Here is a 27,601-nt window from a genome sequence, read left to right on the forward strand (position 1 = left end):
ACCAACATAACAGTAGCACAGCCAGAACACTGCATGCTAGTAAGCTGGGAACTGGTAGATAGATTTATATATCTTCCCCAGGATCAAGAATACATAATCTCTGCTTTCTCTCAAGTATTTAATTATACCAGATGGAAGAAAGTGGAAAAAATTTGTCCTACTTCACTTTGCTGATCTCCTCTTGTCACATGGAAGGAAAGTATTGTCACCACCAGGAAGGAGCAGCTGGGTATGATGGAAACCCAGCCAAGCACAGAAAATGCCAGCAGCAAAGCTGGAGAAGGAAATGCCTCATGCTTTCAAAAGCTATTATGGAGGCAGTTCCTTTTTGTCAGAAGAAGGCAGGAAGCAATGTTTCCCTTGCTTACCACCTATGTGGAGCACATTTCAACAACAGTTGATTTGCTCATGCTTCCTGTCCTTTCTCACCAGGTAGTTTGTGACCATTACCCCGAGTTCCTGGCAGCAGAGTCAAGGGAGTAGGTGTCTGGGAACCCTGAGCCAGATGGCACTTCAGGGTCTCTGCTATATCTCACAGGGTAAGTGGCCTGCAACAGAAAACAGGGTAGAAAAGGACCAGAGCTTTGGGGAAGCAAGGATCAAATTGAAACCGGGGAGAGGGAAGATAAACAGCTGATTCAGGTACTCTGGCAGCAAAAAGATTTATTGTTTTGAGGAGGTCCACAGGTAATCATAGGGATTTAGACTGGGCAAGGAAGATGTGAAGAGAGCTGGGCAGGGGATTACAGAGAATATGTTCAAAGTTGTAGCTGGAAGTTGTGGTTTAGTCAGATGGGCATGAAAAGAAATGCTGTGTGCTAGCAGTTCATAAATAAAGTATTGCCATACAGGAACAGAAGCTAAAAATGCACCAGGGCAGCCCACCCATGTGGCTACAGTTCTTATTTTTGCACGGCTCAGCTCTCACCAATCATATTCAAATTGTTACAGAAAGCAACAGGCATGGTAAAATAAATTTAAAAATCCCTCAACAATATATGGAGTTCATGTTCTTTATTATTAAAATTAAAATAATTTTCTTATAAAGCAAAACATTTGTGTACCAATTTGCCAAGAATTGCTTATAATCTGTTTGGCCTGCTGGAACATCAAGGGAATAACTTTCAAAAAACCTCAAAAGTCTTATTTCTTAGAGAGCCCAAACAATCAAACGCACATATTACACAGAGTTTACAACTAGTTTGGGGAAATATGCTGATTTCAGCTGATTAAATATCACCTTATCTGCATACTACTTGTATATTTCTAACACCACAAGTGTCACAACAACTTGAAAATTTTTGATGAAATAACAGTAAGACTATGTCATACTTAGTATTTATGAATATCCTAATATTCACCATCAGCTCACATATGGCTTATCTAGACCTCTCCCAAACCCTGAGAAAGACTTTAGTGTCTTTAATGCAGTTAACAAATAGCAGTGTTTTTTCCTCTATCAAGGCAAATTGTTCTTGTCCCTCCACTATGCCAGTTAACACCATTCTCAACCAGGTAATCCTGCAGAAGGCCAAATACCTCCTACCATCCATGTTTTTAAGGCCAGTGATATTTTTCAAGACTAAGTTTTATGCTGGGACCAAGCAAACTTAGAGCAAAGGAGTAAAAGACAGTATATTTGTGAATACAGCTTCAAAGAAACTTTGAGAGACCTATTTATTAATGGTCATGTGTTTTTTTCAGAAAAACTGTGTTCCAAAGAACAGAAAATAGAACATTAAAATCAAAGAAATACTGAAGGTCACAGCATACGGTAGTGTGTCATTGTCTCCTGATATGGCCTTGTGCTATGTTTAGACAATTCAAGAACATTATGCTAAAGGATTAATGTTTTTATGTAACTTGATCAATTATCAAAATATTTCTGTTTTGTAATCATGATCTAATTACTAAAAATAGCCACGTGGTGAAAGAGCAGGCTTTATTACCAACCTGACATTTGTAATCTGGACAGGAATTCGGTTCAGTGAGCGATGTTCCTTTCCTCCCCATAGATACCATACAATCTATCAACAACATAGAGCAAATCTCTGCTGAATGAAAGACACAACTTTGAGTCAGTTATCTGTCTGCACCAAATAATTAAAACTCTTAGAAAAAGGAGGAAAAAAAATCAGGAAGATTACACTGCAATATTTTTTAATCACAGATTTCACAGTACTTTGCTGGAGTTCAATACAGTTCTTACCTCAGCTGCCCTGTGAGCTCCCCATGAGCTTCATGAAACAGCTGTGTAAATTGCATCTTAAAGCTTAGCTAAGTCACAAAAATATTCAATATAAGAACTAGGATTAATTTATCGTAAAAAAAAAATTGTAATGGTAAATAAATATGTATGAAAACAGTGGTGACTACGTAGAACAAAGCCACTCTGTTTAAATGATGAATTAATGGTAAATAGAACTGGTTCAGATAGCCTCAGTAGCTTTAACATCGTCCTCTTTCCAGTGAGCAGGACTGTTCTGCTTTTGGGACCCAATGACAAGAAATCTTTCCTAGGATAATTTAAAAAAGGATCTCTCAGAAGACCAGAAATGGGGCTGAGTTGGAAAACTGATGTTAGAGAGACCAAGGCTGTCTTTCATCAACAGCTTATTTTTACTGACACCAGGTACAGACAGACCAATAAAATGCCAGCCCGTGAGTACACAGGGCGGCAGTGACCACCTGCGGTACCGCACTGCGCCCGCGGCTCCGGCCCGCCGCGGCACGGCCGCTCCCTCCCGGCTCAGCGCCAGCACCCGGCGCCTCCGCCCGCAGGGAGCGGGAATTCCCCGGGCCCTCCCGAGCGGGGCCGCGGGCGGCCGGAGCTTCCCGCCGCCTCCTCCCCGCTTCCTGGAGCGTGGATCCTGCTCATTGGCCGAGGCCGCTCCCGCCCATCCCTCTCATGGCGCCCGGGCCCGCGCCTCACGGCCGCCCCGCCTGCCCTCACAGACACTACGGCCGCCGCTCTCCGCCCCCATCGTCCCTTCACTGGCGCCCCTCACGCCATCCAATCTTTCCAGTCCTCACCTCTCAACCTCCAGGACTTTCTTCTCCTCCACCCCCTTTCCAGCCACTCCCACCGCTCATCTCCGTATTTGCTGTTCTGCACCTGTGTTTCCTCTGCTCCTCCTTCTCCTTTCTAAATGCCACCTCGATGCCTCCACGTTCCGGTAAAGCGGCTTCTCTCTGCTCTGAATCCCTGCCTCGCCTCACCCCCTGCAGGCGCTCCCGGCCGATCCCGCTTCTGCTATCTAGCCTTTCCCTCGCCCTTTCGCGCTAGTAAAATGCTTTTTCAGCTATCGTGAACCACCTGTGCCGGCGACTGTAGCAGCAGTAAGCGATAGGGGCTTGTGTTTAGTCTCGACATGCTTTATCCAGGTTTTTACCTTAGTTTATGTATCCTGCACACGGTTTCCAGCATTTTAACTACAACTTGAAGTGTGTTGAAGCGCAGGTGGGCAGCATCTGTGCCTGTTTACATTTGTTTCTCTTGTTTGGTCTACTACCGTCCTCTTTGTTATTGTCTTTGATATCAGTGTTCTTCATAGCCCAATACTGCTGGGAAATTTTTTTCTGTCCTACTTATTTGTGGTTTGCTAAACTGTACGGATATGAGATGTGTGGTTTCCTCTCTTTGCACACATCAAGGGACTTCATAAATCCCCAGTGTTAAGACGTGCTGGGTTTTGGGGGAAGACAGTTGTGTTTTTGCATAGGTGCCTGCATTTAAGTCTCAGGGTGCTTTGGGAGCTTGTTAAAGACCGAACTGAAACAAATGTGTAAAGCAGCAGCTGCGGGGCAGCCCGTAGGCTCACCTGCATGACTTGCTGTTGGCAGCTGGATTTCTTCCTCCTCATCAGGTTCCCTGAGGTTGTTTGGCAGGTGCTTAGGGGCTGCCACGTCTTAAGTGTCATAAGGAGAGCAGAAAACGCACAGGGGCATAAGGAAAGGAGCACGGTTTGAATTGGAGTAGTCTGGTACTTGATGGGTGCAGTACAATCACTGTTATGTCACAGCGGAGTCAAATATATTGCGTTATTGTAATGGACAGGGTTATCACTATATAATTTTTCTCTGTTTTTCCTAAATTCTGAATTTTTTTCTGTGTTTTCCCTCATAAAATCTCATGGAGACATCTGTAGTTACAAATAGGACTATAGTGGTGCAAAACTGCAAGCAGTTTTGTCCCGTGCTACTTCTCTGTAAGAGGCATCTCAGTGTGGTGTTGAGCACTAAGGCTGAGCCCACGTTTGTCTGTGAGCAGACAAGATTGCTTTCCCCGTGAGAACATCTGTTGAGCATCTCTGCTGCACAGCTAATAACCAGATCGATCCGTTTCTCCTTCCCAAGCCTCAGTGCTCAGAGCACTTCAAGAGAAAACAGTTTAGCCAGAAAAATCCCTGGCTGCTGAATAATACCCTACGACCTAAACATGTCAATGTAAGAGCTTAATGTGCCGTAGCTAAAGCTGCCTGCTCTTTCTGAGATGAGGGAACAAATGTACAGATAAACGTATTTTTAGCCTGGGTATTTATCTCTTGTAATATCATACCCCCCCCTCCCCCCAGCTTTTTTCTTTCTGTCTGATCCAGTTGTTATTATAGTTGCTAAAATAATAGAAACAGACTGATCAGAATTCGGTGAGAACACTGGCATGTTGCTGCATCTTTGTTTCCTTCCTGCCTATCCCTGAAAAGCAAAAAATACTCTGAATCTGTTTGTACTCCTTTCTCATTTCAGGCTCCTTTTATTGTCAAATGCTGTAGATACCCAAAGAGTTGTTTAATGCAAATTGTGTATACTTTGGCATGCTATTGAAACTCTTTTGTCATGTATCTACCCTTTCCTCTAAACCATTAAAAAGAGCAAATCTGAATTAATGTTGTGGAATTCACCACTATCTGTGTTTCTAGGGTATGGGTTTTATTTGCTTGCCTCGTTACCAAAAAATACTTCAATCTCTTTTTTTTCCAATCTATGAATAGAAATGTTTAATATATATTTTTTAAACCTTATATGGAGCAATTTTTCTTAAATCATTTTGATATCATCTAAGATGTTAGTACTTCCTGGAAGATAGTGGGAGAGCTCCCTTTTTGGCTTAAGGTGTCTAGGATGGGTCAGCTACTTGTGGGCAGGGTGGCAGTAGCATAAAGTAACCCCACGATAATTGACTTGGTATGTCTGTTTTGGTACCATCACAGACATAAAGCCTACTGGAGACCCTGGCACAGAGAATGAGAGAGCTGCTAAGATTGTAAGGAAAAATCGGGAGATAAACTAACGCTGCAGATACTAAGGCATAAAGCTTGTGGCGAGGCAGTGCTTATTAGTTAACTCCACCAGCGCAGGGAAAAGGACTGAGATTTTGGGTATACATGAGCCCGCTTACTTTCTTCATTTCAGGTCTGACGATGGCTTGTGAGTTTAAAATCTTTCCTTCCCCACTATTGTAGCCCACTGCCTTAAAGCCTTTTCCTTCAAAGTTAATCCAAGATACTGCCTCTTCTCAAACGCTGCCTGCTTCTATATCCTTAGTGTCCAAACCAGTATTAGCACTGTAAGCCACGTGATAGTCGTTAATCAGCTTGCTTTGGAAGGTGCTTGATACACATCGCTTTAAACGATCGCTCAGTACCTCGCAGGGTCACACATTCTCCGGAGCAGCACGTCCCTTCTGTCACGGCGGGGGTGGCATTGCCATGCCCGGGACCCCACGCGCCTGCGGGACCGGCTGCGCAGCTGTGCAGGAAGCCCTGCGAGCGGCGTGGGACCGCACTCCCTGCGGCTCCGGAGGCTCAGCCCGCGGTTGCTCCCGGCTCCGCTCCCGGCAGGGGCCGGCAGCCGCCGCTCCCCGGTGCCGCCGCTGTGTCCATGTGCGCCCGTTCCGGCTCATCCCAGCGCGCCGCGGCGGCGGCCGGCGCATGCCCGAGGGGCTGCGAGCATGCGCGCAGGGCCGGGCGGGGCGCTCCGCCGCTCCCGTCGGCCCGCGGCTCCCGCCGGGCGTCGGCGGCGGAGCGAGCCCGCCCCGGCCGGCGGTGCCATGCTCAGCGGGGCGGGCGCCGGGCAGCGCGTTGCGGCTCGTCTTCCCCGACTGGCCTCGCCCGCGGCGCTGGGCAGCGGCGGCAGAAGCGAGAGGTAGGGGACGGCGGGGGCGCGGCCTGTCCCGTCCCGCGGCTGCCCGGTGCCTGGCGGAGGCCGGGAGCACCTGCGGCCCGCACAGGTGTGTGGGCTCCGAGCTGGCGGCCGGAGCCTCCCTCGGCCTGGGCAGCCGGGACCGAGGCCCCGGGAGGGGGTTCAGGCGTGGGGCTGCTCCGCGCCCGTGGGAGCGGGTGTTGGGACGCGCCGGTAGCGGCTTTGCTGCCAAGTTATCCAAGGAAGCGAAAACCGCCCGAGCCCCTCGGGTGTGTCGGAGTTGCCGTGGCTTCGAGCGGGCCTCTGGTCTCTAGTGGCATTTGTGCTGTGCTTTGTCCCTTATTTAGCTTGTAATAATAATAATAATAACGTTTCTTAACGCAATTGGCCCTTGCATTCATAATCCCTTACTTGCATAGCAATGGACTCCAAGTTTTTTTGGCGTTTCTGTAGTACGTGTGTGGAGATGGACGGGGGAAGGGATCAGGTCTCCATCTGGGTTTGTAGCTGAAAGTGAGTCTATCTGTGTGGGATTAAAGAAACCAACGAACAGATTGCATACTTCTAGCTGGATTACAAAAATCCACATACTTACTGCTGCAGGATGATTTAGAAAGTTTTTTAGTAAAGTGCTCTCAAGTTTCCTGTGTTTATCTTGTGCCTCTTTACGGTGTGCTGTTACACATACGATAGCAGGGAAGATATGCGGAAAATGAAATGGTGCTGTGTTGGCTTCATTTCTGTCTGTGTAGAATAACAGGCAAGCCCCGCTGATGTTTCTTCTGTGTTAACGAATGTTATGACTTCAGTTGTCGTGTCCAAGCAGCTGCTTTGCCTTATCTGTGCTCTGAAGTTTTCCAACTTTTTCTTGAGCTACTCTGAGTTAATTCTTTAAAATGGTTATGTGGCGTAGTGAGGACAGAACCTTGCTTCCTGATGATTTTTTTTTTATGCTGTATAACCAAAAGCCTGTTCCAGTGCCTGTCTTCTCTGCCCACTCCAACTGTGGTTCCTTTGAATCTTCTGCAACACACACGGTACCATTTTGTTGATCTCTGCAGCCTAGCCAAGTGCAGAGTCTGTGTCTGAAGTCAGTTTGTGTAATGAGAAAGTTGCAGGTACAGATGATTTTTCTTGTGTGAACTTTAATTTACAGTAGAGCCTATTGCTTTGTTATTACATGGTACAAAGTCTGCTCAGCACCAGGAAGGGGCAGAGCAGGGAATATATCTTGAGTAATTTCACTGGGATGCCAGAGACTTGATGTTCTCTTGAAATGGGGGAGATGAGTTCACAAATTTTTCTACAAGACGATGATGATAACTGTCTCATGTTAGCAGTGTGAGTTAGCTTGCCCACCTTATAGTGTTTAAATAGGGAACAATAAGATGACATATTCTCAGAATACAGTAAATGCATGATGGTTTTCATAGCTTCAGAAATTCAGGGTGAAGTTCAGCAGTTGTCCAGGAGAAAAACAACAGTGTCAACTTGTTAAAACTTGTGGCATATTGGCAGGACCAGGTTGTGAGCATATTGGCATGATTTGGAAATGGTTCAAGACAGTATTTTCTGGGCAGGCTGCTTCTCTCAGCATCCTGCTGCTTGATGTGATTCCAAGCAGAGATCATGTCATAGACAGAAATGATTCTGAAGGATGGAGTTAGGATTTGATCCGTGACTTGCTTTGGGAGGTATTTTTTAGAGGAAAAAAATGGTCATTTTATGATCATAATATTCTACACCTGTGAAAATGCAAAATGCACCTTTTTTTTTTTAGGATATAGTTTGTGGCCACATTGGCCAAATGTAGGAGCCCAGAGCAGTCTGATATCCTCTGAAGTTTATGCAGCCTATTACATATTTCCTCCTAAGTCAGTGACTTCTATGCACTGTCAGGTCTGTTTAGCAAGTTTACTTCAAGATGGAGTTCGAATTTTTTTTTTAATTTAAAATGCAATATATTCACTACCAAAAAGAGCTTAGTTGAGAAAGACATTAATCATCATAATTAAATGGTGGATGTGCTGGATGTGGCTGGACTGTAAGCGGTGGTGTCCAGGCCAACTTTAACCGTTTTCTTGAAGCAAGAATGACCATCCAGTTGTCTAGAGTGTGTTTCTTGAAAACATATTTCTGGGGTTTTAATGGCCTTATTATTGCTTTATGTTAAAGCCAGTCAGTTTGAGCAATAATGCTTGTGTCTTTTAATCACAACAATTTATTCTCAAATTAGAGGGAATATATGAAGGAGGAGGTGGAGGAGTGTGCTGAAGATGAGGCGACTGAATCGGAAGAAGACCTTGAATTTGATGAAAGAATTGGATGCCTTTCCAAAGGTTCCTGAAAGCTATGTGGAGACTTCAGCAAGTGGAGGCACAGGTAGGCCTTGTTGAGATGCTGATATTGACAGAAACGTCAGTGCAAGGAAGACGGGCATCTGTGTGTTCACTTGAAACTAGCCAAAATTGGTTTCTTGAATTCTTTGGTGGACTGACAGAGCTCATCTCCTTGAAGTAAAGACATAATATCTTATCCAGACAGATGCTTCCATCATTCGCCTGAAGGGAGATTTTTGTCTAAAGCTGGTGAGACTCAACCCAATGTAAAGGTTAGAAGTACAAACTTCTAACCAGTTGCAACTGGAAGTGCCCTGTGCCCAGGCTGTAATAAAACTTTCTCATTTGTTGTCTCACCAAGTTCTTTTCTTGGTGTCAGGTTTCTGGGTGAGACTGAGTGAGCATGAGCTAAAATGATGGTGGGGTTCAACACTATGCTTTTGCAAAAGAAGAAAAATATTCTCTAGAGGCAGATAAATTGAGCATCAGGATGAAGAGCAGTTTTCTAAAGCTTTTCTCTTGAAGGTGTACTTGATTTTAAGAGTAAGGAAAGCCCTTTGAAGAACTAAACACTTTAATCCAGGGCATGTGCTTGTACTGTCCCTATTAGTCACTTGAGCTTCTCTGAAAAAGCTGTAGCTGTGAAAAAGGCCTATCCTTATGTATCTGATCATAAAATTGTGTCTTTAAGTTGAGCTGAGTTACAGGTTGCCTGATCTGGAAACAGTGACTTTATCTCTTGGACTGTTGGAATTATTTGCAGATGGGAAACTGCTAGCACTTAGAAATGAAGGACAAAAATATCTCTCATCTGTGATTATGCCTGAAACTCATATATATATATATATATATATGTATATATATAATATAATAAAAAGTTCAAGAAGCAATTGCAACCTACAAATAAGCCTTTGAAGTTGTCATGCCACTTATAATGTAGAAGTAAGTATCAGAAGGATCTATATTACTTTGCTGTTTCCTCAAGTGCACTGTTAATAATTAAATGATTATTGTATATAAAATAATCTCTAAGAAGTGGTTAAATAACTTTTTGTTAATGTTAGTTCCAGTTCCTGAGGAAACAAGTGTGTTGTTTCTATGTTGTAATTTGCATAAAACCACCAAATTCTTAAAAACTCCTTTTTTGTAGTATAGCACCATCCTTCATGAGAACTTTGCTTTGGTGAATGGTGTCTTAAGGATTTCTCAACACCAGAAGTTACTTTAACATTCTTTGGTTTTATCCCAGTAACTTTATAAATGACAATATAGGATTGTCTCTTTCTATGCCATTATGAAATCTGAAAAATAGTATCCCTGTTTCGTTCAGGATTAAAGTGTCAGGCTTACTTTCTGGTGTGATAGGGATCTAAAACATACCAGGACTCTATTCTCAGACTTCCACTGCCTTCAAACCCATTGCAAAAGAAGTACTGGTCTCTCAAACAGGCTGAGACTCCAGCTCTGGGGCTGGGAGACCCTTTGGAAAAGAAAATTCTACAAGAGTTTATTTTCCTGTTCAGATTCACACGTACGTTTGCTGAGAATTACCCAGAAAGCAGCTATGGCTCTAATTGTGTTTGTGTTGCTCCGGATAGCCCGTATGGCTCCAGCTTTCCTCTTGCATAGCCAGGGTGAGTCCAGCCTACTGGCTCCAAAAAACAATTGAGAGCTAGAATAATTAACTGTCTAGTGGAGTTGACATGAAGGGTTTCATATATGGGATTGTTACCTAGTGTCAGCTGAAAGCTAGAACTGGAAACGTTGCTGATCAATGCAGCTGTCAATAGTTTCTTTCCTGATCCCCAGGAACAGTGCCCTTATTCCCTGCTCCCACCTCTGGCCTGTGGACCACTGTATAGTGAGTTGAAGCCTGTCAACAATGAGCTTTTCTCAAGTTGCCCTTCACAGATTCCATAGAGATACTCCACAGAATGCAGATGAAAAAATCTACAGTGCCAATAAGCTGTACAAATTGCTACTATGCTCCCTATCTGAAGTGTTTTCAAGCTTACAAAAGCCATGATTTAATAGAAGGGACACAGCAGGTGCTTCTGTGCATCTGTTACTGTGTTTCTGACTGTGCAGCAGGGTGATCTTCCCATTGCATGGTACAACTTTGCAAATGTGATGAGTAGGCTGCCTTGGAGATAAGTGAAGCACATGTACCACTAAAATATACCAATTAGTTTTCATCCTAAAAATAATTTCAAGTTCTTCACTTATTGGTAGAATGAATAGCTGCTTGTTGCCAGAGGGAAAATTGTTTGAAATATTGGGGTGGGAGTCATGACTGTGCAGCTATACCTAAGTAATATAATGCATAATATTTCTCTTGTCTGCTAGCTTCTTGAGTCTAAAACTTGATATTAAAAAATTGTTATAAAAACTTAACTTGTAGACAAGTGGAGACTTGAAGGGATTTCAAGGTGCACTACCTTCTTCTTTTGTGTTGGAGGTTAGGTTTGAGTTTTCCTAGACCATCCCTGACAGTGATTTGTGTGCGTTTTATATGTGGAGGAGGATATAGCCTGTTCTTAAACTTTCTGTACAGGGATTTCACAACCTCCTAATCATTCCAGTATTTGACTGTACTTAAAAAGTAGTTTCTTGATGCAAAGGTAGGACTTCCTCTTTTCCACTCCTGTCTAAAAACAAATACTACTGGTATGAAAACAACTCTCTAAGAGTAGCTTTTGGATTTATAAATCAAAGATACTAGTGTTGTACTGGCAATGCTCAACTTCTGGAATTGTTAGAATTTTGTTCTGCTTATGTTTCTGAGTAATATTTCTCACAGTCTGAATTTCTACTTTTTTTTTTCCTCTGACCAGTTTCTCTGATAGCATTTACAACGATCGCTTTCCTGACTGTAATGGAGTTCATGGTGTACCGGGACACATGGATGAAATATGAATATGAAGTAGACAAGGACTTTACTAGGTAACATTATTTGTTGTAATTCTTTTCAAAATGTTTGTTGCCCGCATTTCAGGAAAGAAGAGATTTAAAATGTTCATGTGACTTGAAAGCAATTTATAATTGAAATTACAGATTAAATACTACAGGGATTTGATTTTTCTTCTGTTGCTTGATTTGGGGTTTTTTCTTCTATGTAATCGATGAAGAAAATAAATTGAGCGATTCTGCAGTGAAGAAGTTAAAATAGTATAGATTTGTTATTGAAGGAGCTCCCTTAGGAATTATTTGCTAACAATTCAGAGAACATTGTAAGATGTAGCTCCACATCCGGTAGGTAAATCCCCCACGCACTGGCACCAGGCTTTCTCTAGTGCATACAGTTAGTATGTTGCCATTATACTTTGTGCTGCTGGAGGTGAACCTGAAGCACTGAGAACTTTGTCTGCATTATCTAGAGGTTGCTACTGATTTTGTCTCCAGTTACAGCCCCCCTGAAGATGTGTTTGCTGATGGTTTCATGTGCCTCTCTGGACTGTGTTTGCCTTTCTTCCAGAGCTGGTCAGGCACCCCTGAGTCCCTGTGAAGTTAATGCCGATTTTGTGCCCTGAACACCTGTAAATGTCATCTGTCTGGAACGGAAATAACTTTAAAAGCTGTTTGAGTAGTTGCTGTGGTAACAAGCTAAAGATACATATATTAATTGGATATCTTGTACATCAGAAATAATGAAGGTTTCTCTGATGGAGGAAAAAAAAAGAAAAATTAAAGGAGATACATCAAAAACTCAGATAATAGTAAATCTGTTCAGACAGCTGGGATTTCACATTTAGGTCTTTGCTAAAGCGGGTTATATCCCAAGTGAAGCTATCCCACGGGAAGGGTAGTCTGTCAGTTAAGAGACTGTTACGGGATTTTGGATATGTCCTGCTACACATCTCCCAGTTTGATTGTGGGTTAATCACTCAGCCTGTGCTTCTTGACAGTTTGAACCAATGGAGACTTTTCTCCTCTCTACTGACCCTGTCTGACCCCAAGTTGAGCCATTGTTGAATCCCTTGCTTATGTGATTTGCTTGTGGCCAGCTAAATCCCAGAGGAAGCTCCCTGAGAGCAGAATCCTGTGACTATAGTGGGGAGGTCTATTCCTTATAGTTCAGATGACTTTTGTGAAACTAACATGAAAACCAATAGGAAATGCCCAGAATATTGGGGAATGCCACACAATCAGACTTTTGGTGTAACGGAGGTTATCTCTTGAGTTACAAATGCTTTAATGTGCTCCAAAAATCCATGCTGCTTCACCCACATTTTAAACGCTTTATATTTATTGGTATAGATTGTGGTACTTGACTGTGTTTCTGCAAGTAGTCTTGAGATTTTTTTCTTGATACTTTTATTCAGTGTTACTTAATAGATTTTTGCCTATTTTTTTTCTTTCCAGTAAATTAAGGATCAATATTGATATTACAGTTGCCATGAGGTGTCAGTGTAAGTATTCCATCAATTAAGGTTTTTAAACGCTTTAGAGCCTCTTTAGAGAACACACTTGCTCACAATGTAGTTGGATACCGTTCAAAATATTTTACCAGTGTCATTTCTTCTGATCTTAATGGCATGTAGTGATCTTAATGGCATGACTCATTGAAAGAATTGGTAAGAAATGTGAAGAAGAATATCTGAGAATATCTGTGTCATCTCACTCTCATCTCACAGAACCTTGCTTTGTCTGTCAGCAGGAACAGAATCTGTTGTTCCACTCTCTCCTTAGTTTGTGAGACACAACTCAGCAGCAGGAGTTTATAACAATTTCTATTTATTTATGAACCTGGGATATATTAAGCTGGTCTACTGTTTAACAGCACTGAAACTATCACGTAATTTCACCCTCATGAACGTAAGAGGGATGCCTTCCATATTAAAGGCAATACTTACTATTATTCTGACATCATTTAGGTAATGAACCATTATTGTGTTCAGTCTTGCTTGTCCTGGACTGAGAGAAGAGAGAATACTACTTCTACCAGGAATGCAAGCAAATTTTCAGGACTCACTTTTTTGGGCTAGTTTAAACCTTGCATTAATTGGATGATACATCAGTGGGGTTGGGGTTTTTTTGGTCTCTGTTCAGTGCTTGTAAAAAATATTTATGCATAGCAGATCTTAGAAAGCTTGTATGTATGGTTCATACAACTTCTCTGTAGGTGTTAAAAATCAGTGAGAAAATACTGCAGATCTGAGGACTTTTTGGTCAGTGTCCATCAGCTCATATTGAAGGTTAAATAGGTTGAAGGAACAATAACATACACTGAAGTTTACCACTGTACTGTGAAACTTCATTTCTACTTGATTTTTTTTTTTGCTTGTCTCTGATCATCTGTGCAACTTAATATTTTTCCCTGTTTAAAATAGATGTGGGGGCTGATGTTCTGGATTTAGCAGAAACAATGGTTGCCTCTGCAGATGGGTTAATCTATGAACCAGTAAGTTGATTCTTACCTTTTTATTTAGAAACTGAATTCCTTTTGGTGCAAAGCACTATGGGGCCAGTTTGCTTGCTTGTGTTTGTTTTTTTCTCCACCAACCTCTTAGAGAAACATTCCATAGTTGATCTCTTTTGGCCATAGCTGCTGGGTACATTTGAGCATTAATTACAATTGAATTTACTGAGTACATTAGTGTTAACCAACTTGGTGAACAGATGTTACTAGTGATCCTCTAATGCTGATGAAGTATAACAGGTGTGTTGGCTTGTCTTTAGTTCTTCATGTGGGATGATCCTAGAAATAAACAACCTGCACCTGGACCCTTGTCTTCCAAAGAGTGCTCCTTTGCAATTCAGGGCGGGAAGGGACAGAAATTTTTATACTTGAACACAAAATATATTCTTTAAACTGCAAAGTCCTTTCATAAACTAGTCTGTGTTATCAAGTGTGAAGTTGATTATAACTCTGTTACATCCCAGTTCTCTTCTGGGTTTCATGGAAGGGGTGCTTTCTGCGTGTTTTACTAGATGTGTTATTTTTATTTCAGGTAGTATTTGAGCTCACTCCACAACAAAAAGAATTGCAAAGGTAAAGCACTGAGATTCATGTTTGTTTGTATTCTTTGTACTGGAAGGGATTTTGAAGTACACCAGAGCTACATGACTCAGCTATGTCTTGGGTCTACCAGCACCTGCTTTTAATTTAAGAATGCAAACCTGCAAAAGATACTAAGTTACTTTGCTTTCCTCATTATTTAAGACCTCTGTTATGGAGAAAGAAAATTTACTTTGGACTTACCTGTTGATTTGGGTCAGGCAGTTGCAAGCCAAGGTGAATGGACTCCCTCAGCTTCTGTTTCCAAATGAATGTTTGGTAGCAAGTTAAAATTATGGGATCAAGTATGTAAAATATATGTATCTAAATGTCAAAGCTGAGCTGTAGTAACACATTGGCACATTCTTGCAGAAACAAATTAATTGAGTATTTCCTATAATTTAATCGACAGAGTGCTTATCCCTTAAACTGTAATAGCCTGGCATTGTGTGTGCCCACTGTACTGATAGTCTTGTAATAGAACTGAAGCTTTTTTGGGGGTCTGGCTAGTTCTGGTATTTCGGTAACACACTGCTGTGAACACCTGAGCTTTAAATTCTGTATAAAATATTATTCCCAAAGTTTAATGCAATGCTTTAATACTGTCATCAACTTTGTTAACTTCTTGATTTGCAACCTGCAATTGAAGCCAATAGTTAATTGTGAAGCTAGATTTTGTTTTACTGTTGCATGCTTTCACACTTGTCTCTAATCTTTAGGATGCTTCAACTAATTCAGAGTAGGCTGCAGGAAGAACACTCTCTTCAAGATGTGATATTCAAAAGTGCATTTAAAAGTGCTTCTACAGCACTGCCACCACGGTAAGAAAAACTGGGATTTTGAGTCATTATTCCCCTTTCCTCCAACCCTATATAATTAGACTTAACATTTTATTGTGGTTATGATTCCACTCCACCCCCAGAAGACAAGATTGTAAGAAAAGATCCCGCTGCTTTTTAATGAATTTTGAAGTAGTGTACTTGATACTTGCTTTGGAGAGCTGTTGTTTTATGAAAACCTCTGGGGTTTCCAAACTGGAGAAGGTTTCCAGGTTTCATGTGCGTGCTTGCACGTACATATACAGACACAAAACTAAATATATGCACACACCTTTTTATTCCATTTGGTCTGATGCATCCTTCTTAATGGGAATTAGAAATGCCAGAGCAATACTAAACAAGAGCCTTTTTTTTGAACTATCTTTCTGTCCACCAGCTCTTAAAAGCAGTGCTACTATTGCCTGTGTCTTAATGCTTCATAGTTTTAAATGAATCAATCTTTGAATACAAATGTGTTTCGTTAGTAAATTCCTGTGTCTAAGATAGCACTGTTAAGATTGTGTGGAGAAACCTTGCTGTTTTCACTTAATTCCAGCTACCCACAAATGTTGAGAGATTAGTGCATAGAATATTTGTTCTGCTGAATCTAGATGCTATGTGATTGTATTTTTTTTCCCCCAGGGGAAAACACTTTCTACATGAAAGCTGAAATTCTCTCTACTTAAAAACAGAAACAGCAACAAACAAAAAAATACTATAAAACAAAACAGACACCAAAGCTGCCATGCACACACTCTGTGTTGTAATCTCCCTGTCTGAGGACCAAATACATTGTTTCTCCTAAGGCAACCCTGAAGATGGCTCAAAAATCTTCTCAATTGCTTGATGTTTTCAGATTAATTAAGTCCTTCTGTGCCTCTGTGTTCCTTGTTAGTGCAATATTTGAAATGGTATTTATGCTTGAGATGTGTTTAAAAAAAATTTTCTTTTCATTTCCCTCTAAGGAGCAGATTTGGAAATACATTATGTGTTGTGGCCATCACAACATGAGTGGAGAGTGGAAGCTTTCATAAAAAATAAAATGTTGAAAGCTCTTCTTGCTTGTAGTGTTGTTAATGTGACCAAAATGTATTTGGTTCTGTTCATTGTAGCATTAAAATTTTCCCAAGGAGCCATTTTTGGTAGAAGGAAGTGGGAAAATAAAAATCCTTGGGGCAGATATACTTATGGTCTAATATTTTCTGTTCATGTGTTCAGATATTGTAAGCCAGTGTTGTAGGCCAGATCTCTGAATACAAGTATGAATGAAAGCTCCTTGGTTTCATCAAACTGATCTTTATTAGTTTCCCTCCCTTCTGCTATCTCTGCTATAATTCCGGAATACAGTAAGGACAGGTAGATGATAATGCTGTATCTTTATGCTCGGAAAAAGAGATCTAACTGTACTGCTGTTACTTCTGCTAGATAGTGCATATTCTCAAGTACTTCCAATGTTGTTTTTATTTAAACAGGGAAGATAATTCATTACAGTCTCCAGATGCATGCAGAATTCATGGTCATCTCTATGTCAATAAAGTGGCAGGGAACTTTCACATAACTGTGGGCAAGTATGTTCTGTTCAATTCCTGAAAATAATCCCTTCTACATTCTGTATAGTGCATGTATGTATATAAGTGTGTGTGCTTTTACACTTCAATTAATGACTGGGTTTTATTGACCCTTCTGTACTCATGGTTGGTATTTTTTTCCATAATACCTTTTCTTGCACAGTTAATTTTCTTCATAAATTACTGAAACCATGCAGTGCATTGCTGTGTGTAATGTAGTCATTATGAATTCCAGTGTTTTACAGGACGGAAACACTTGAAAATTGCTTTGTCAGAGAGCAGATACAGAGTGCAGTTAACTTGCTTACTCATAGAACAAATATTGTCAAACTTTTGTTAGTGATTTGAGCAGTTCTGCAGCTTTTCGTATAGTAAGTAGGACTTGGTGACTCTTCCAAAAGCACAGTGGCTTGATGTGTTTTTGATATTTCTGATAATGCAAGACACTAATTTTCTGTAAGAGGGTTTTTGTGAGTCCAAGATTTCTGACCTTACTGTTCAGTCTGTACTTGACAGTAATAAAAATGTCATATTTGGGTTTTATATAGATATACACAATAGATACCAGTTTTTAAAATGTGTATATGTTACATATATGTTATGTTATACATATGTGCATATGTACATGTTTTATAAAGTATTTATTGAAATAGAGGAGGAAAGGTAATTTTTCTGCATAGTCCTGTGTGGATTCATAAAACATTTGTTACTTTCTTCAGGGCAATACCACACCCTCGAGGCCATGCACACTTGGCAGCCCTTGTAAGCCATGAGTGTAAGTTCCTTCTGTCATCTCCATACCAACATGCATCATTTCAGTCAGACTGTCCTAGTTCATGTTAGGTTGCTGTTTTAAAGATGTTCTAGCTGTGCAATTGCATTGCAAAATAAAAGTGAAGATATTCTTTGCAATGGTCTGATTCAGTAGCAACTTAGTTTCGTACATTTAACACTATTAGGATTATCTGTAGGTTGCTTCTGTAGTAATGATAACACTGGAATTTCAGATGTATTTTGTTGTAACATAGACACCATTTAAAATTTCTGTATTCAGTCCAAACTACTTCTTTCCTTGAAGACCTTTTTAAAAGGTTAAAAATTTCTGAGCTTTGTCCTTAGAAACTTAATTTTTGGATTATGAGTCTAGATATTAAATGTCTGTTGCTGTCTTACTTAATGTGAGGCAAAGGTGACTTACTGTGAAAAATTAACTTGGTTAAACCAGTTACAGTTGGTTAAACCTCCAAATGTCTGCCCATGAGTTAATGTTAACACAACTTTAATAATTTTATAGATCTTAAGTACTTGCAAAATAGCAATGTAGTAACTTGGAAACTGCCTCATATTTCTTCTGTACATTTGATTTATGAAATTTTAATCTTTTTAATGCAATTGCTTACAAAAACCTGAACTGTAGAATAATGTAAGTATTTGGCCAACTAGAAATTCCCTGTTACAAAATTATAACTGTTCAGCTCCACCATTGATTCAAATATAGTTACAATTTGGTTTTGAAGCTCTTTTCTAGAGAAATTTAACTTTTTTGTTAAATAATTTTGATTTGAGTTTTCTTTGAAATGTGGGTAGATCCAATGATGTGTACAGTGGTGGTTGGTAAATGCATTAATTAGAATATTTCCGTGTCAGAAATGGGTGCATCTTATTCTCTTAAGTACAGAATCTCATAGTTTAAATATGCTTCATTTCTCTGTATTGTCTTTCAGCCTATAACTTCTCCCATAGAATAGATCATTTGTCATTTGGAGAGCTAATTCCAGGAATTATTAATCCTTTGGATGGAACAGAAAAAATTGCATCAGATCGTAAGTGTTGTGTGTTTAAAAAGCATCTTGTTTTCTAGGGTTTTCCAATAGTTACATTTTAAGTATTATCATTTTTCATGAATGTTGTGATTGACAAGCAGCATGTCAGGCTAAATTTGGTAGTGAGCAATGCCCTGTTCAGTTATCCATGTGACATCTTTAATGGGCATTTTTTTTCTAATATGTGCATTGCTGTTCTATGCTGTTTCCCTGAAGGCAATTTGTGGTTTTTTCCAGGTGTTATGTTGAAGTTACACTATGTCTGACCATATTGCAGCAGTATGTTACAGTGGAGAATCATAGATCTGACCATTGTCATAATGGGGAAAAATAAGCCTGATTTGGTTTGAAAAATAGCACCAGGAGTCTTGGATTCTATTCCTGTATTTGGTTTGTCCCTTCCACAGTGTATTTTGTGAGACTACTACAGGATGGGTTTGTGTAGCACTTTGTTTCCTCATGTATAAATAAAGGAGAGTAGTAATCTGCCTCATCCCATCACTGGCATTCCCTGTGAGAGTGAACCCCAGAACCTTCTAGAGTTGCTGTTATCTCAAAGGCAGCCAGTTCCTTGGCTATTACTGCCAGAATGGTTTTGTGTAGTTGAAATAAATTGCTTCAGTCAATTGGTGTTTGTTCCTGTAGGGAATTGCACAAAGACAGAGCAGTCAAGTGCATGAGCATGCTGATGGCCCTGGAAGAATTCTCTAGAAGTGTAATTGAGAGAAAAGCTGTAACCAGTTTAGAAGGGCTTCCAGCACTGTAGGTAAAATTCAGTGGCTAAAATTTATTCAGACCACTGTGAGATAGGTATCATGAAACATGTGACAGTGTGAAACTTGTTCTAGTGCCCTGGAAAACACTACCTGTGCATTTCATTTGAAGCTTTGGGTGGCCTGACCTTAATGAGTCTTTTCATTGCATGGGAAAAATGTAAATTTCTGAGTATAAGTGGGACATATGTCTTTTCCATTGAAACTAACTTTGTTTGTACAGATGGTGCTGAAGTAGTTTTGGCAGTGCTGGCATTCCTTGAAGAATGTCCCAAGTGCAAATGGCTTAGCTGATTTATTATTTCTTTGATTTATTTGTGAATATCTCAGATGGCCTCTGTTCTTGATTAAACAGTTAAGATTTTTTTTTCTTCTAGACAACCAGATGTTCCAGTATTTTATCACAGTTGTGCCAACCAAACTTCATACATATAAAATTTCAGCAGAAACTCATCAATTTTCAGTAACAGAAAGGGTAAGTAGAAGAAAGTAAAAAACATGGAGATAAAAAAATCTAAAAGTGATTGTTCATAACAAAACTTGAAATGTGAAAGTTTTGAATAGTACTCTAGCATGAAGAGACAATTTGTAGAACATTCTAGTACACTAGATTTATCATACAGCAGTGATAGTAAAATATATATATATGCTTGGTGACACATGCAAACTTCTATTAATGTTTTGCATCTGTAGATCTGGAGTCTGATATTAGAATTAATGATAAATAGACAGTAATTTCCATTTCACTGGATGGTAATAGTGGTGGTGGTGAAATCCTCCAAGTTTTAGGTCTGTAACCTAGTGTGTAGCTTTACAAATATTTAATTCACCTTTAGCTTTTTATCCTTGTGGGAAGCAAACAAAAAGATGCAGCTCACTTTAATATCATGAACTTGGTTGTGGAGTGTAAGAAATGGAAACAGAGGTAGTTTGTGTGAAAAACTGATCACACAGTAAATGTCTCAGCTGTCTTAGCCTTTGTTGAACCACCAAATTTAATTACTCTCAAAACAAGAGAACTTCCACTTCTGGGTTTTGGAAGGCTTTTAATTATGAATCCATAACAAAGGTAGTTAATGGAGCATAGCATATATCATAAAGTACTAATTTTAAAGACTGCTGTGAATAGGAAAAAAGCCTTGGGTGTACTGGCTACATGTCTTATTTTCAGAGATTGAACTCTGTTTTTATCTTCTATTTGAAAGCCAAAGAAAAAAATCTTTGTGAAAAGTTTAATTAAAGATGACAGATGAAGTGGGAAGAAAGCCTTGGGTTGAAAGAAAATATGGGGATTAGTAGCATGGCAGTTCACTGTATTGCAGCTTGTGATGTTCTCCAAGGGAGAAGGATTTTTTATTTCCTCACAATTCCATGTTGTGCTTCTGAAAATACAGAGGTAGGGGAAGTAGAGTAGAGGTGATATCTTGGTGTTCAACTTTGACATGCAGGCCACCGAAGGGAAAGGTTTGCTCCAAAACTGATGAAAGCTGGACTAAAGAGAGAATGAGGAGGAATTTCACAATGCAGTTATCTCCCACCTCCTGCTGGTTTAGCAATCTGCTTTGTGTTTTCTCTGCGCAATCTGCAACAACTAAGGCATTCCTTAAACCTCTGGATGTCAGTCAACAGCTTATCTTAGACATTGTTCCTTTTTTTTAAATCTTGTATTCATTCAATTTTTCTCTCTTCCTGTGTAATGATGGTTCTGTCAATTAACTGTCTGGTCTAAGTTGGCTCTTCAGTTTTTTGTGGGGATGTATTTTTATGGAAGTTGCTACAACCACAGCTTACTTGGGAGAAAAGCCTGTGAATAATGGACGTAAAGTGGCATTATGTACTTGTTTGCTCTTGCTGCCTCAGTAGGCAGCCCTGTTGCCTCCAAAGCTTATTTGTGTTTAATTGTAGGGAACCAAATACTCCTATTAGATGAGCTGGGAAGGGTTGCTAAGATCAACTGTTCACTGAACACCTGCGTGCATTTATTTTGTAAGAGTAGGCACATACGCAGACATGGAAAAAGGTGGTCAGATGGCCACAGCTAGAACTTGAATGCAGTGAGGTTTAATTGCCACTGGTGGGCACACGGGGAAGCAGAGTTTGAGAGGTGTGGGCTGAATCTTCTCCACTACTGATGTTTGAGATACTGTAGTTATCTATGTTAAAAAGATTTGATTCTAGCAAGGCTTCACCGAACTATCTGATGCAAGGTTAGTTATTTTCAGCAGATTTTAGCAATCAAAAGTTAAATCTTCTGCAGCAGTAGAAGCTGAAAGCAGATCAAAATGGTTTGCAGAAAAAGAATTCTGTTTCTTTTAAGGGTGGAGTTTTGTGTGTTCTCTTTAATTTCATATTCTTTTTTCACCATTTGACCTCAAAAGACCAGTAAGGCTTAGGGAAATAACAGAGGAAAAGCAAACAAAAAATAGTTTTTTCCTTTGCCAGTGGCAAGGTTCTGTTTAACTACCTTTAGTCTTCTCTTCCTTTTTAGTATGACTGATCATCTATCTCCAAATGCTGTCAGTTGTCATGCTTTGAAATATGGAAAGCATTCTCCACGGGTTTGTTTTGTTATTTAGCCATTGCAAAGTTTTTGGGACCTGTTATCATTACTGATACATGATTTTGACATCCTTTTAACTTTGGTGTGGTAGCATAAAAATCAGTATGGTTTATGACAGTATTAGCTAACCGAAGAAGTTGCCTAATCTGTGTTTACCAAAGTGGTATTCTGCTTTTTATTTTGTATTGTATTCTGCATGGTTTTTTGAGCACAAACTGTTAAATCTACAGAGAAATGGAGCTGTGATATATTGCTTTTCTGTTCAGTCTTGCTTATCTTTCTTCTCAGTTTTTACTAGCTTAGGCATGGCTGAGTTTGTCTTCAGTCAGTTTTGTTCTTTTCTGCTGTCCTTATATATTTTCAGCCAGACTTACATGGCAGTACATTTATCAACACTTTTCACTAACAACAAAATGACAGCAAACTTTTGAAAGAAGCTTGTGTTGAGGTGTTGTCTCCTGAAACCTTTTTATAAAAGTAGGTATTTATAGCAGCCACACTCTCCTCTTTGGTGTCTTTTGGTTTGAGATTTTGGGCAAATGAAAAGAAACTAGAAATTTCTCAGATTAGGACTGAGGTGCCTGGTAGTTACAGCAAGTTTGGGGTGTTTATTTATTTATTGAGGTGTATTTCTTGCTGTGTGACTGTTGTCTGATATGACATAACTGACAAAAGGTTTGAAAAGAGGCTTTTGCCAAGGAATGTTGGACCAGATGTTCCTCGAGGTGCCTTCTAACCTGGTATTCTGTGATTTATATAAACCCTCTGGTTTTATATATATCTTAGCCATTGCTAAGGTTGTTCAACAACTTAAATCTCATGAAGGTTTCACCCTGAGTTAAGTGATTCATAGTAGCTGATAAAGTAGGAAGAGTTGTGGCAACTATTACACCAGTGCACTTGCCGGAGTTCAGCAGCCTAGGCCAAGACTGGCATTATCCTCATAGGTACCAACACCAATCCAGTTATAAAAATCCTTGTTTAAAGGACCACGTGAGCAAGTCTTGAGAGAATAGTACCAAAGCACAGTAGTGAATATTGATATGCAGCACAGCAGACCAGTGACCAGGAAAGTAAATTTCTACTTCATGGTGTCTAACTTTTTAGAAGGTACTGGTCAACGTGACCTTGATATTCTCTGGTCTTCTGTTCAGTGCTAACTCTGATTAAATAACTCTTTGTCATCCCATCTTGTAAGACTGGTTTTCTTGTGACTAATTAACAAGTATGACTAACAAGTGTTTCTGTCTTTTCTTTCAGGAAAGAGTAATTAACCATGCAGCTGGCAGCCATGGGGTGTCAGGAATATTCATGAAATACGACATCAGTTCACTTATGGTGACAGTGACAGAAGAACACATGCCTTTTTGGCAGTTCTTAGTGAGGCTCTGTGGCATTATTGGGGGAATTTTTTCAACTACAGGTGATTATCAGTGCCTTTCTTCTTAAGTTCTATCACAATTTTTTTTTAATCATGGTGATTGCTATGGATAAACTAGAGGGGAGTCTTCTTAAGAGATTTAAGACAAAGTGCTCATTTGTGTGCATTGAAATGTTTCATGAAATCTACTCAGTTCTGGTGTCCCAATATGGCATTTCTGGTGTTCTGAGGGCCTTTTGTTTCCTTTTTGGTAACTATAGCATAGTTTATTTACTTCTGGAAGAGCAAAGCTACATCTGTTTATAGATACATAGATATCTATGTATATATACACAGACACACATACTGATATTCTGTGTATTTCCTATAGTTGGGATCCAGTAATTAAATCACTGACAAAAATTGAGATAAAATTTCCATCTGAAGTAATTGGGAATGTTTTCCTTATCAATTTACTGCTGGATTTGCTTAATCAGAGAAAACAAACTAAGTTGAAAAGGCAGAATTCACTTACTGGTCAAGACATAAGAGGGTACCTGGATTACAAGTTATTTCTTTCCTTGGCTCTTATTGGAAGAGAGCTCAGTAAAGAGGCTTTGAACTAAGAGCTGCTTTTCAAAGTAGATATTTCTGTCCCTCACAATGTATTTTCACCCATGAAAGCTGGCAGAGGGAATTACGTTTACTTGGGAGCTCTGCCTTCTTGATGCATTTCAGAATGTTAGAGTTCTGCCCTGCCCTTGATATTTCCTTTCTTCATGTTAATTTCTCAGTGTTTTATGTATGGGTTTACTGCACTGTGTCCTGTGTAAGTATGGTGTATAGCTTTGTTGTAATGCTTCCATAAATAATACATTTTTACTACTGCTGACAATTTAAATGTTGTTTTGACATTGCAGGAATTTTACATGGTATTGGAAGATTTGTAGCAGAAATTATTTTTTGCCGTTTTAGACTGGGCTCTTACAGATCCACATCGGTAAGGAAAAAACTTCCTCTTAAGTGTTTCTCTAAGTGGTACAGCTGAGGATGGATGATAAGGACAGCTTTGGGACTTGGTCCCAGGAGAATTTAAGATCTTTGCAATAAACCCTCCCCTTGACACGCACATTAGCAGAGATTCAACAGCTTTTAAAAATAGTTGCAAAACCTAAAATGTAAAGAAGCAGAGTTCTCTAACAAACTGAATTAATGCAGCTGAGTCTCTTAAATGTCCTATATTCCTTTCATTGTCCTTATTATATTCTTAATTTTTTTCATATTGCTCCAAAAATTACATGTTTCCCAGGCCTGGTCTCTCTCCTTGTCCCAATTTTGCTTTCACATATCCTTTTGCTTGGCCTGCACACTGAAAAAGAGGCATTCTGTGCTGCAGGGGTTCAGTGATGCTCCTTCACCTTTCCTTTCATTAGGCAATAACAGGATTGCTTCTCTAGCAACTACTTGATTTTATATTTTATTTTTCCCATTTAAGCCAGTAGATATCCCTTGAGACCTCTGCCTTTCTCTCAAATTTGGTTGAAGTTTTCCAGCTGGCAAGGTTATGCGAGTGAGGAGAGAGGAAGGAAGGCAACCAAATTTGTATAATATTTATATGAGAGGCCAGGTAAAATGCATCCAGGAAATGCTCAAGAATAAAGAAGTGTGTGTTTTTGAGGAGGGAGGGTGGAGATTCTGTGTCTGGTCAAGCCATTAATAACACCTTGTTTTTGTTTCACTAGGTCCCACTTCCTGATGGCCACACAAGCAACCACTTACCTCTAATTACAGAAAATAGTACACATTAGCCTCCTGAGAAAATTTTCTTTCTTCCTGCCTGATACAGACTTTTTGTAATAAAGAAAACATTGTGCAATATGCTGAGACAGTGCTGATGGGCAGCAAAAAAAAAATGAAGCCTTTACAAAAAAACCCTCCAACAAAATAATTTGTGTATTTTTTTGTCTTTGAGTGCACATGGAGACATAGGAAACTGTGAGCCCAGTGAGGTGGATGATCTTCTGGAGAGTGAAGGAGTTTTGCTGCCAGTATGGTATTTGTGGTCAAGCTGAACGTCTTTGTGGTGGCTGCCCATGACCACTGAAGCATCTCAGTGATCCCTGGGAAGGCTGCAGGCCCCAAGGAGAAAAGACTACAAAGTGGGATGTGTGGAAGGGCTGGCAGCAGCCACAGAGGAACAGTAACAGAGCTGGGGTTTCTCTCAAGTGTGCAAATGGGGGGTTGGCTTTTTTTGTTCTTTTATAATGCTGGGGCTGAGGGCTAAGACATCTTTCATACAGCTGAGGAGTGATCCTAGAAAATCCTGAAGAAGAGGGGAATGAGAGAGAACTTGGTGAGTAAGATGCAGCCCGAGCCATGATGTTGATCACAGCGACTGCCTTTCTGCAGCCCCACCATTCCTTAGTGGAAGAAACATGTGGAGCAGAGGAGTTCCTCTGTATGTCCACACAGCCACTGTGCCAGCAGTGAGAGTGTCACTTCTTGCATTGGTGTGGAAGTGCCCAAGGACTCCAAGAATGCGCTCCAGCCTGCACAGCTTTTAGACTTGGAATAAGAAGCCCTCTAAGTAAGGGCTTTTGACTGTAGTTTTGATAAAAGACAAGACTCCCTAGTAAAAAAATGAGGAAATCTTTGTATGCCTCATTCTTGGTAAAGAAACTGCTTTGATGGTATCTTTGTTGTACCTGTGCTGCTCATGTGGGAGCCATGGGAGCATCCACATCCTGGAAATGGATGGGGGAAAAGGAAGAAGGGGGCCAGAAGCTGCCAGTTCAGGGCAGTTGGGAGGCCTGCTAGGCCAGGCAGGGAGTGTGGAGTTGGTAGTAGGCGACTTCAGGGAATCTGAATCATATGGCTGCAGACAGGTGATGAGACAGGATCTGCAGAACTAATCCTTGCTGTTCATGAAGGGTTTTGTAAATTAAATGAAGAGAGCAATATTGTATTGTAAATATGCTACTGAGAAAGAATGTTATTAATGCGAATGGTGCTTCGAGAAACTGAACATCGTGGTACTGCTGAACCACTGGTAGACACCTATGGTTGAACAGTTACTCCACCAGTGTAAAAAGTTATTAATATGATTCCTTCTCAGCAAAACTGGTTTAATAATGTTAGAAGATAATGCTGATCCTGGCCTTACTCACCATGGAATTAATATTTTAATTAAGAGGACTGATTACAGAAAAATAAAAATTTCTGTGGTGGTGTCAGATTTTGCTGACTTCCATTAATGTACTTTATAGGACACTTGGACTTTGTTGATGAGCATAGTGTTAATAACACAGCTGATTTGCTATGCAAAGCAAAGGGCTCCCTAAAAAGAAATGAAATAGTAAATAAAATGTGGGAAATAAGGAAAGACTTCTGTTGAATTTGGCTATTGAGAAAAACGTTCAATGCAGCCAGGTCCTTGGGGTTGAGAGCCAGGTTTGGGATTTTCTCTTTTGTGCTTTGTTTTTTAAACATTGATTAAAACTCCAGCAACTTGAGAAACACTTTGGTTCCCATTTCTCTTTGGCATTTCCTTCTGAGGTTTGTTTCCTACTTCTGCTCAGACTGGTTCTGCTTTGGGCTTTTCCTAACCGTTGTTTCTTATCTGTGTGGAACAGACTGCTGGTGAGAGAGACTGATCTCGGTTGACTTTCTGTAGCAGAACTTTAAATATTATTTTCTATTCTCACATAAAAGAGCCAGGCAGCTTAATGTGTTAAATCCTTGTGTGGCATATTCATGTTGTTTTATCTAAAAAAAACCCTTGTGTGAGGGCTGGTTGCTAATGGAAGAAAATTTGGGATCAACTTGCAGATGTGAGGTACTGCATTGCAGAGTGAATGCAGGATCTGTTGCCCATGTGCTGTTTGCTTTCTCTCCACAGCGGGTTTGGTAGTTGGAGCAGTACTGCTGACCCTTGTACCACGTGTTGTCAACACCTTAACCAGCATGTGCAGGGGTGTCCTGGAGAAAATAATAATTTATTGCAGGAACTTTTTTTGGTCACATTTATTTGCATTGTGCAAAGTGAGTGTAGGATGGAAAAATGAATGGGTGTCCCAAGGGAAACAGAAACCCAGATGTTAATGTGATGTGTATTTTCTGAAAGAGAAATAGCAGATGAAAATACCATTTTTTGGGTTAGGAAAGATGGTCAAAATGATGTATTTTTATCCTTTGCTCTTAGGCGATGGTGGAACCTGCTGC

The 27,601-nt window shown here is 40.2% G+C and overlaps 1 protein-coding gene across 4 annotated transcripts; it reads left to right on the forward strand.

The window, feature by feature from the left end:
- Positions 1 to 3,017: 3,017 nt before the first annotated feature.
- Positions 3,018 to 26,898, forward strand: ERGIC2 (ERGIC and golgi 2). Of its 4 annotated transcripts, none has more exons than XM_068995044.1 (15): positions 3,018 to 3,176; positions 8,378 to 8,523; positions 10,004 to 10,114; positions 11,315 to 11,423; positions 12,843 to 12,889; positions 13,811 to 13,881; positions 14,432 to 14,472; positions 15,198 to 15,299; positions 16,769 to 16,864; positions 17,584 to 17,639; positions 18,589 to 18,687; positions 19,838 to 19,935; positions 23,281 to 23,443; positions 24,301 to 24,380; positions 25,123 to 26,898. In XM_068995044.1, exons 2-15 carry the CDS (start codon positions 8,418 to 8,420, stop codon positions 25,186 to 25,188), a joined length of 1,245 nt encoding a protein of 414 aa, XP_068851145.1. In that variant the 5' UTR covers positions 3,018 to 3,176; positions 8,378 to 8,417; the 3' UTR covers positions 25,189 to 26,898. The 4 variants fall into 4 exon arrangements, with proteins under 4 accessions (XP_068851145.1, XP_068851152.1, XP_068851137.1 ...); XM_068995051.1 differs by lacking the exon at positions 3,018 to 3,176 and adding an exon at positions 3,250 to 3,460; XM_068995036.1 differs by lacking the exon at positions 3,018 to 3,176 and adding an exon at positions 5,972 to 6,144.
- The last annotated feature ends 703 nt before the right edge of the window (positions 26,899 to 27,601 follow it).

Source organism: Aphelocoma coerulescens, chromosome 1A (assembly GCF_041296385.1).
Source record: "Aphelocoma coerulescens isolate FSJ_1873_10779 chromosome 1A, UR_Acoe_1.0, whole genome shotgun sequence".
Taxonomy (NCBI): domain Eukaryota; kingdom Metazoa; phylum Chordata; class Aves; order Passeriformes; family Corvidae; genus Aphelocoma; species Aphelocoma coerulescens.